Genomic DNA, 9,504 nt, shown 5'->3' with positions numbered 1-9,504 from the left:
CACCAAGACCTTAACTAGCTGAATCATGTACGTTAGGTTAGGGTTGGATTGAAAACCTACAGAACGGTAGATCTCCAGGAAGAGTGGTGGGGGCAGCCCTGTCATATGGATACATAGCCTGTCTCGTTGACAGTAAAAGCTGCCCTCTGGTGGCTGATGCAATGTACTGGAAAGTGTTTTCTGGGAGGAATCAAAGTTCTTTTCAGTTTTTTTCAGCTTCAGGAATATCAAAACTTTTCATTAAAAAAGTTAGGCAATGTTGTTGACATATTTTCAAAATCTAAACGTATACAACACATTTATGTCACAAAAACTATTTTTTATAATCAAATCAACTCTATACTGAACAAAAATATAAACGCAACATGCAACAATTTCTAAGTTTTTACTCAGTTACAGTTCATGTAAGGAAATAAGTCAATTGAAAAATGTTAATTGGGCCCTAATCTATGGATTTCACATGACTGGGCAGGGGTGCAGCCATGGGTGGGCCTTGGAGGGCATAGGCTTTGAAATAGTCAAATCCACTAATTTGAAGGGGTGTCAACATACTTTTGTATGTGCTTTACATGTGTGTGATGGTTTAGATCAGAAGATGAGACAGTCGTAGTACTGGTACATTCATTTATTGGTACATTCATTAATATAAGCATCCCTCATATAAAGGGTTTAGGAGACTTCAGGAGAAGCCATCTGGAGTAATTCACCGGTGAAGTGGATCGGGGGTCAGTCCGGACAGGTCCACTTAGGAGTGGTGCTTGTAGTCCTCCAGATGGGCCAGGACATAACCAGACGGCCCCAGGATGGTGATGAAGAAGACGGTCAATGCCTTGCTCCTGGATGAAAACATCACCATCTACAACATGTTTAGGCCTACAATTATTTCATCTTGAAAATATTTTCTTTCAATATTACGTTTCAATAGAGACATAAAAATGTATTCATCAATTCATCTGACTCTGGGTAAGTAGTCAAATGATCTACATCTCGAAATCTCACAGTATCCCATTTAAAAAAATGTATACACCATATCACTGTTGTTGTTGTTGTTTTAATGAATAAATTGAAGGACGTTAAAGGTATAGTTGACTTTTTTACACCTTATAGTCAGGTGGCTAACAAAACAACTATGGGGTTGATGGGGGCAATTAGTCAAAGTTAAATGTTCATGGCCAAATCCCCCTTATGTTATTAGTGCCTATTTAAACACCACCCTGTATACCACTGCTGGCTTGCTTCTGAAGCTAAGCAGGGTTGGTCCTGGTCAGTCCCTGGATGGGAGACCAGATGCTGCTGGAAGTGGTGTTGGAGGGCCAGTAGGAGGCACTCTTTCCTCTGGTCTAAAAAATATCCCAATGCCCCAGGGCAGTGATTGGGGACACTGCCCTGTGTAGGGTGCCGTCTTTCGGATGGGACGTTAAACGGGTGTCCTGACTCTCTGAGGTCATTAAAGATCCCATGGCACTTATCGTAAGAGTAGGGGTGTTAACCCCGGTGTCCTGGCTAAATTCACAATCTGGCCGTCAAACCATCATGGTCACCTAATAATCCCCAGTTTACAATTGGCTCATTCATCCCCCTCCTCTCCCCTGTAACTATTCCCCAGGTCGTTGCTGCAAATGAGAACGTGTTCTCAGTCAACTTACCTGGTAAAATAAATAAATAAAATAAACTTCTAAATCATGGATTACAGTTTCTCCTGGCCCATGGACAGGGTACGGAACCATCTGACTGACAATAAGGGGTAAACAAGTGAACTATGCCTTAAATTAATTTACAAATCAATCATTGCAAATAGGGCATTAATGGTCCTGGTTTTTTTGTTTTGTGTCATTTGTTCTATTTTATTACCATGACTGAAATAATGTTCCCATAACATATACAGTACCAGTCAAAACACACCTACTCATTCCAGGGTTCTTCTTTATTTGTACTATTTTCTACATTGTAGAATAATAGTGAAGACCTCAACACTATTAAATAACACATATGGAATCATGTAGTAACCAAAAAAGTGTTAAACAAATCAACATATATTTCAGATATATCAACATATATTTGAGATTACTACATGATTCCATGTGTTATTTCATTCTTTTGACTGGTACTTTATATATATTGCCATGTATTACTTTTCCGTATGGGATGTTTCAATATTATGTTTCAATTGTAATTCAGTCATTTTTGATGTTGTCCCACTTTACCAACCATGGCTAGCTAAAGTAGGACAGCATGGAGTAGCTAAAGTGGGACAGTCCTATAGGCTTTTCCGATGGAGGAACGAGATCCAGTTTACATTTGGGACTCCCTGTACTGGTGCCCTGGTTCTTCTAGTACTGTATCCTGTTCATTTTTCATTGTAGTACTGTTATTAGTACTTTTATTAGCACTGTTATTCGTACTGTTATTAACACTGTTATTAGTACTATTATTACCACTGTACTTAGTACTGTTATTAGTACTCTTATTAGTACAGGTATTAGTACTATTATTAGTACTGTTACTAGTATTGGTATTAATACTGTTATTAGTACTGTACTTAGTACTGTTATTAGTACTCTTAGTAGTACTTTTATTAGTACTGTTATTAATACTGTTATTAGTACTATTATTAGTGCTGTTATTAGTACTCCTATTAGTACTGTTATTAGCACTCTTATTAGTACTGCTATTATTACTATTATCAGTACTTGTATTAGTACTGTTATTAATACTGTTATTAGTACTTGTGTTAGTACTGTTATTAATACTATTATCAGTACTTGTATTAGTACTGTTATTAATACTGTTATTAGTACTCGTGTTAGTACTGTTATTAATACTATTATCAGTACTTGTATTAGTACTGTTATTAATACTTTTATTAGTGCTCTTATTAGTACTTTTGTTATTACTATTATCAGTACTTGTACTGCTATCAATATTGTTATTGGTACTCATATGAGTACTGTTATTAATACTGTTATTCGTGCTCGTATTAGTACTTTTATTATTACTATTATCAGTACTGTTATCAGTACTCCTATTAGTACTCATATTAGTAATCTTATTTGACTGAATTCAGAAAGAGATTTTAGATTGTTCTGTCTTCTGTAACCTCTTCAGACATCTATCCAACATATTAACCCAACACATGATCCATTTCTGAAATCCTCAGATGTTTCCTAATCACATCAAATGGAATTTAATTGTCATTGGGGTACAGTTAGTACTATATGGGTGTCCAGTTTATCTAACCTGCTGTCCCAGTCTACAAAATGCAAGCTATGGTTTTGACTCAATGTACACACATGGGTGTGTCATGCCTCCTGTGAATATGATATCCACATGTTTTTGTATGTGATCTTGAGGGTTTCAAAAAATGCATCATGTGTTGGGCTAATATGTTGGATAAATGTCTAAAGAGGTTACAGAAAACGTCAATGTAAAAAGTCTCCATACTTATTCTGAATTCACCCTAGATGAGAATGTGGACTTTAAACTGTGGTGAGACATTTCTGTCAGTATCGTTCCCAACGTCCCAGCTGTAGATTTAAATCAAACTGGGCACAGTTTGACTATATTTGGCAAAGTCCTACAAGGTCACATTATTCGCACAATTTCAAGTAGGCTCCATGCACATGAGCTAGACCACAAGGCAGGAAATGTGCGTAGCTTAGTTATCCGATGCCAAACACATAAAACAAATGTCAAGCACACTTTAAAATAAAGGACTTGAATTATCCATGCATGCAACAGACTGGCCTACGTGAAGGAATGTACAGTGATAATGGCGTTATGGCTCTTCCCCTATAGAACAGACTGGTGTTCACTAGATGGGATACAGCTTTTGGCAGATTTCACTTTTCGTAGCAGGGTTGGAGAATTAGGTTAAGGTTAGGGAAAGGGTTAGGGGTAGGGTTAGCTACAATGCAAAAAAAATACACGTTTGACCTAAATTTGACAAAAGCTGTATATATCATGGACCCTATAGCCGAACCGTGTGAGACGTCATTAAGCTGTAATAGTCCGTTATTAATATCACCATCTTTACATTAACCCCATATGACTTTGATATAGTCTTATAATGCAAAATCATGCTTCAAATAGACAGAAATCAAATGGATGTGTGAAGGACGAGCTTTTACGCGCGGTGCGGGGACATTCTAGGATAGGGAAAGTGCTCAGCAACCTGCTGCATGTACTTACGCCCGCGGATATGTGGTGCTTCGCAGGCTTGTGTGACAGGGCGGCTTTGGAGACGATCTGCGACCTGACTGCGACCCTCAGCAAATTCACTGAACTCTTGATCCCAGACATGTTGCCTCTTTAGTGGCTGATTTCAATCCAATCGGCTTAATCGTGGTGAGACGTTAACTCTAGTGTGCCCAGGAAAAAGTCAACAATGTCCTTCAGAGGTAGCAGTTGTTTTTTGTTGTCTACCTGCCAAGTGTAATAAAGGGTTTAGCAAATAAAAGAGTCTACGTATCGAAGTTCCCTCCCGTTGAAACAGTCTTCTGGTATTCAATTGGTCAAATCAACTGCGTTGGAGGCTCTGCTCCAGACAGGGAGGCTGATATCAAGAGCTGTTCCTGTTGGTCGGCTGTCTGTCGGGCTGGCTGTCTGTCTGTCTGTATGTTACCCTGCAGAGTGAGTCAAAGGAACAAAAACAATGTAGCCTAAACACGCCCCTAAATAACAAATGAAACTAATGTGTGCGTAGTTTTGAAACAAATGAGCGTGCAATATTCAGGTAAACTGTTTAAAAGTACATTTGTTTATGTGTATGAGTGTGGTGTAAATTCATTTGTTTATTGGGTGGAGGATGTCGTCTGTAGAGCTGTCACAGCTGTGTGGCTCAGCCTGTTGTGTGGCTGTAGTAAACTTGTTCACAGACTATTGCACACATATGTCTGGTGGAGAGAGATTGCAGCTGTAGGACAGTAGTTTACTGTACTTCTACTGGTTTTCCAGATGTAGCACATCATAAACAGGGTGGTTTGAGCCTTGGATGCTGATTGGCTGACAGCCGTGGTATATCAAAGGTATAACAAAACATGTATTTGTACTGCTCTAATTACATTGGTAACCAGTTTATAATAGCAATAAGGCACCTCAGGGGTTTGTGATATATGGCCAATATTCCACGGCTACGGGCTGTCTCCAGGCACTCCACGATGCGTCATGCATAAGAACCGCACTTAGTCATGGTATATTGGCCATATACCACACCCCCTCGTGCCTTAATTATACACAGGGTCGTTTGGGTCATGGATGCTGATTGGCTGAAACAGCATTTCAGCTGTGTGTATATCAGACAATATACCACGGGTATGACGCAAATTTGTTTGCGGTTCTATTAAGGTTTAAGGTTTAATGTACCAAAGAAAATAAGTGCTAAGCAACAATACAGATAAAAGCTAATAAATGTGCAGGTGTGGTTGGAAGCCCAAGGGCTTATACGAAAACCACACCACAAACAAAACAATATACAAGACATAAGTACAAAAATAAAACTGGTTTGTTAAAACATAACAAAACACACTAATCATAAATGTACTGATGAACTGATCAACAGTCACAATAAAAAATAAACAGCATATGTTTTGTTTAAATGTGTGTTTGGATGTGAGTGTGTGAGAGTCGGGCTCTATGGAGGAGATTACTTAGTAGTTTGGTTCATCACGCTGACACCCAGTCTTCGCTTGAAGTTATTGAGGGATGATGATGTTTTGGCAATGTGAAGATAAGAATTCCAGAGTACGGTACCTCTGTATCTGATAGAGAATGGACTATGTGAGGTGTGGCAGAGGGTTGGGTGAAGGTTATCACAGTGTCTGGTGTTATATAGATGGATGGATTTCATAATTAACTTGGAAGAATCCATTGAAAGGTTTAAGTAAACCGTCTTGGAGGTATGAGTATTTGTAGGTGAAAATGCATAATTGGCGTACATTGATGACGTAAATGTTGGTAACCAGTTTATAATAGCAATAAGGCATCTCAAAGGCAACTCGGAGCTCCTGGATACAGCGCTTAGCCTCGCTATATTGTCCATACATCACAACCCCCCCGAGGTGCCTTATTGCTAATTTAAACTGGTTACCAATGACATTGGCGCAGTAAAAATAACTGTTTTGTCATACCACAGCTATCAGCCAATCAGCATTCAGGGCTCAAACCACCCAGTTTATAATATGGCCAACATACCAAGGCTATATCCATCAGTTCCTGCTCGGGTCGAACAGCTCTTAGCCAATATACCACACCCACTCAGGCCTTAAATCAATTGTTGCAAATTCTGGGGGAAATCCAACCAGTGACTGGCAAGCCAACGCCTTAACTGTTACGCCCGGGGGGTCCAAACTGTTTAATGAAGTCATTAGGTGTTGTGTTAAGGTCGCTACAATATAACTTTTATCTCAATAGGATCCAGGTTACCTGTATAAATAAAAAACATATTAAATGAATAAATGTCTATGTGCATTGTGCAATGTCCTGATTTCTAAACAAATCACATAAGGCCACATAGTTATTCTATACTGCGTGTAAAGTCAGGTGATATCGTAGCCACTGTGAACCATGTAACCTATATTCCGCTGTCCTTAGTGTAAGCGTTTCCATTTTTTTTATTTTATTATATTTTCACACTATGAGATTGAAATAACTGTAACGGCTTTCTTCCTGGGATGAAGGAGAGGACCAAAAGGCAGCACAGTTAGTGTTCAACATGTTTATTCAGACGATAAACGGTGAACATTAACAAATAACAAAATAACAAAACGTGAAAGCCGAGACAGTCCTATCTGGTGCAGAACACAAACACAGAGACAGGAAACAACCACCCACAATCCCCAACACAAAACAAGCCACCTTTATATGATTCTCAATCAGGGACAACGATTGACAGCTGTCTCTGATTGAGAACCATATTAGGCTGAACACAGAAACAGACGAACTAGACACACAACATAGAATTCCCACCCAGCTCACGTCCTGACCAACACTAAACAAGCAAAACACATAAGAACTCTGGTCAGGACGTTACAGTACCCCCCCCCCCCCCCCGAGGTGCGGACTCCGAACGCACCCCTAAAACTCAAGGGGAGGGTCTGGGTGGGCATCTGACCGCGGTGGCGGCTCCGGCGGTGGACGAGGACACCACTCCACCACTGTCTTTGTCCCCCTCCTTAGCGTCCTTTGAGTGGCGACCCTCGCCCACAACCTTGGCCTGAGAATCCTCCCCAAGGCCCCCACTAGATTTAGGAGGTAGCTCAGGACAGAGAGGTAGCTCAGGACAGAGAGGTAGCTCAGGACGAATGGCAGCTCCGGACTGAGTGGCAGCTCCGGACTGGAGGGCAGCTCATGAATGGAGGGCAGCTCATGAATGGAGGGCAGCTCAGGACTGGAGGGCAGCTCATGAATGGAGGGCAGCTCATGAATGGAGGGCAGCTCAGGACTGGAGGGCAGCTCAGGACTGGAGGGCAGCTCAGGACTGGAGGGCAGCTCAGGACTGGAGAGCAGCTCATGACTGGAGGGCAGCTCATGACTGGAGGGCAGCTCATGACTGTAGGGCAGCTCATGACTGTAGGGCAGCTCATGACTGTAGGGCAGCTCATGACTGGAAGGCAGCTCATGACTGGAGGGCAGCTCATGACTGGAGGGCAGCTCATGACTGGAGTGCAGCTCATGACTGGCTGGCGGCTCTGGCAGCTCCTGACTGGCTGGCGGCTCTGGCAGCTCCTGACTGGCTGGCGGCTCTGGCAGCTCCTGACTGGCTGGCGGCTCTGGCAGCTCCTGACTGGCTGGCGGCTCTGGCAGCTCCTGACTGGCTGGCGGCTCTGGCAGCTCCTGACTGACGGACGGCTCTGGCAGCTCCTGACTGACGGACGGCTCTGGCAGCTCCTGACTGACGGACGGCTCTGGCGGCTCCTGACTGACGGACGGCTCTAGCGGCTCCTGACTGGCGGACGGCTCTAATGGCTCGGGACAGACGGACGGCTCTGAAGGCTCGTGGCAGACGGATGGCTCAGATGGCACTGGGCAGACGGATGGCTCAGACGGCGCTGGGCAGACGGATGGCTCAGATGGCGCTGGGCAGAAGGATGGCGCAGACGGATGGCTCAGACGGCGCTGGGCAGACGGATTGCTCAGACGGCGCTGGGCAGACGGATGGCTCAGATGGCGCTGGGCAGACGGATGGCTCAGACGGCGCTGGGCAGACGGATGGCTCAGACGGCGCTGGGCAGACGGATGGCTCAGACGGCGCTGGGCAGGCAAGCATTGCAGGCGGCGTTGAGCAGACGAGCAGTGCAGGCGGCGTTGGACAGACGACCGACTCTGACCTGCTGAGGCGCACAGTAGGCCTGGTGCGTGGTGCCGGAACTGGTGGTACCGGACTGGAAACACGCACCTTAAGGCTAGTGCGGGGAACAGGAACAGGGCACACTGGACTCTCGAGGCGCACTATAGGCCTGGTGCGTGGTACCGGAACTGTTGGTACCGGGCTGAGGGCACGCACCTCAGGGCGAGTGCGGGGAGAAGGAACAGTGCGTACAGGGCTCTGGAGACGCACTGGAAGCCTGGTGCGTGGTGTAGGCACTGGTGGTACTGGGCTGGGGCCACGCACCATAAGGCGAGTGCGGGGTGCTGGAACTGGAGTAAATGGGCTGGGGCGGGAAGGTGGCGCCGGATATACCGGACCGTGCAGGCGTACTGGCTCCCTTGAGCACTGAGCCTGCCCAACCTTACCTGGTTGAATGGTCCCCGTAGCCCTGCCAGTGCGGCGAGGTGGAATAGCCCGCACTGGGCTATGCTGGCGAACCGGGGACACCATTTGTAAGGCTGGTGCCATTTACACCGGCCCGAGGAGACGTACTGGAGGCCAGATATGTTGAGCCGGCTTCATGGCACTTGGCTGAATGCTCACTCTAGTGCGGGGAGGTGGAATAACCCGCACCGGGCTAAGCACACGTACAGGAGACTCTGTGCGCTCTTCCGCACAACACGGTGTCTGCCCGTACTCTCTCTCTCCACGGTAAGCCCGGGAAGTTGGCGCAGGTCTCCTACCTGACTTCGCCACACTCCCCTGTAGGCCCCCCCCCCCCAAGAAGTTTTTGGGTGAGCCTCTCGGGCTTCCAGCCGCTCTGCCTTGCTAGCGCCTCATAATGCCGCCTCTCCGCTTTAGATGCCTCCAGCTCCGCTTTGGGGCGGCGACACTCCTCTGGCTCTGCCCAGGGTCCTTCTCCGTCCAGAATCTCCTCCCATGTCCATTCCTCCTTGTACCACTGCTGCTGTCGCTGCTGCCCGTCTCCACGCTGCTTGGTCCGGGTTTGGTGGGTGGTTCTGTAACGGCTTTCTTCCTGGGATGAAGGAGAGGACCAAAAGGCAGCACAGTTAGTGTTCAACATGTTTAATCAGACGATAAACGGTGAACATTAACAAATAACAAAATAACAAAACGTGAAAGCCGAGACAGTCCTATCTGGTGCAGAACACGAACACAGAGACAGGAAACAACCACCC

General features: G+C 45.1%; 1 protein-coding gene across 1 annotated transcript; it reads right to left on the bottom strand.

Moving 5' to 3' along the window:
* Positions 1-656: 656 nt before the first annotated feature.
* On the bottom strand, positions 657-4,628 carry LOC129862039 (cytochrome c oxidase subunit 8B, mitochondrial-like). The gene is made up of 3 exons (XM_055933359.1): positions 4,189-4,628; positions 1,692-1,699; positions 657-833 (listed from the first exon to the last, which is right to left on the bottom strand). Exons 1-3 carry the CDS (start codon positions 4,297-4,299, stop codon positions 746-748), a joined length of 207 nt encoding a protein of 68 aa, XP_055789334.1. The 5' UTR covers positions 4,300-4,628; the 3' UTR covers positions 657-745.
* Between the last annotated feature and the right edge of the window lie 4,876 nt (positions 4,629-9,504).

This window comes from Salvelinus fontinalis, chromosome 9 (assembly GCF_029448725.1).
Source record: "Salvelinus fontinalis isolate EN_2023a chromosome 9, ASM2944872v1, whole genome shotgun sequence".
Taxonomy (NCBI): Eukaryota; Metazoa; Chordata; class Actinopteri; order Salmoniformes; family Salmonidae; genus Salvelinus; species Salvelinus fontinalis.
This window is presented reverse-complemented; position numbering and strand designations above follow the sequence as displayed.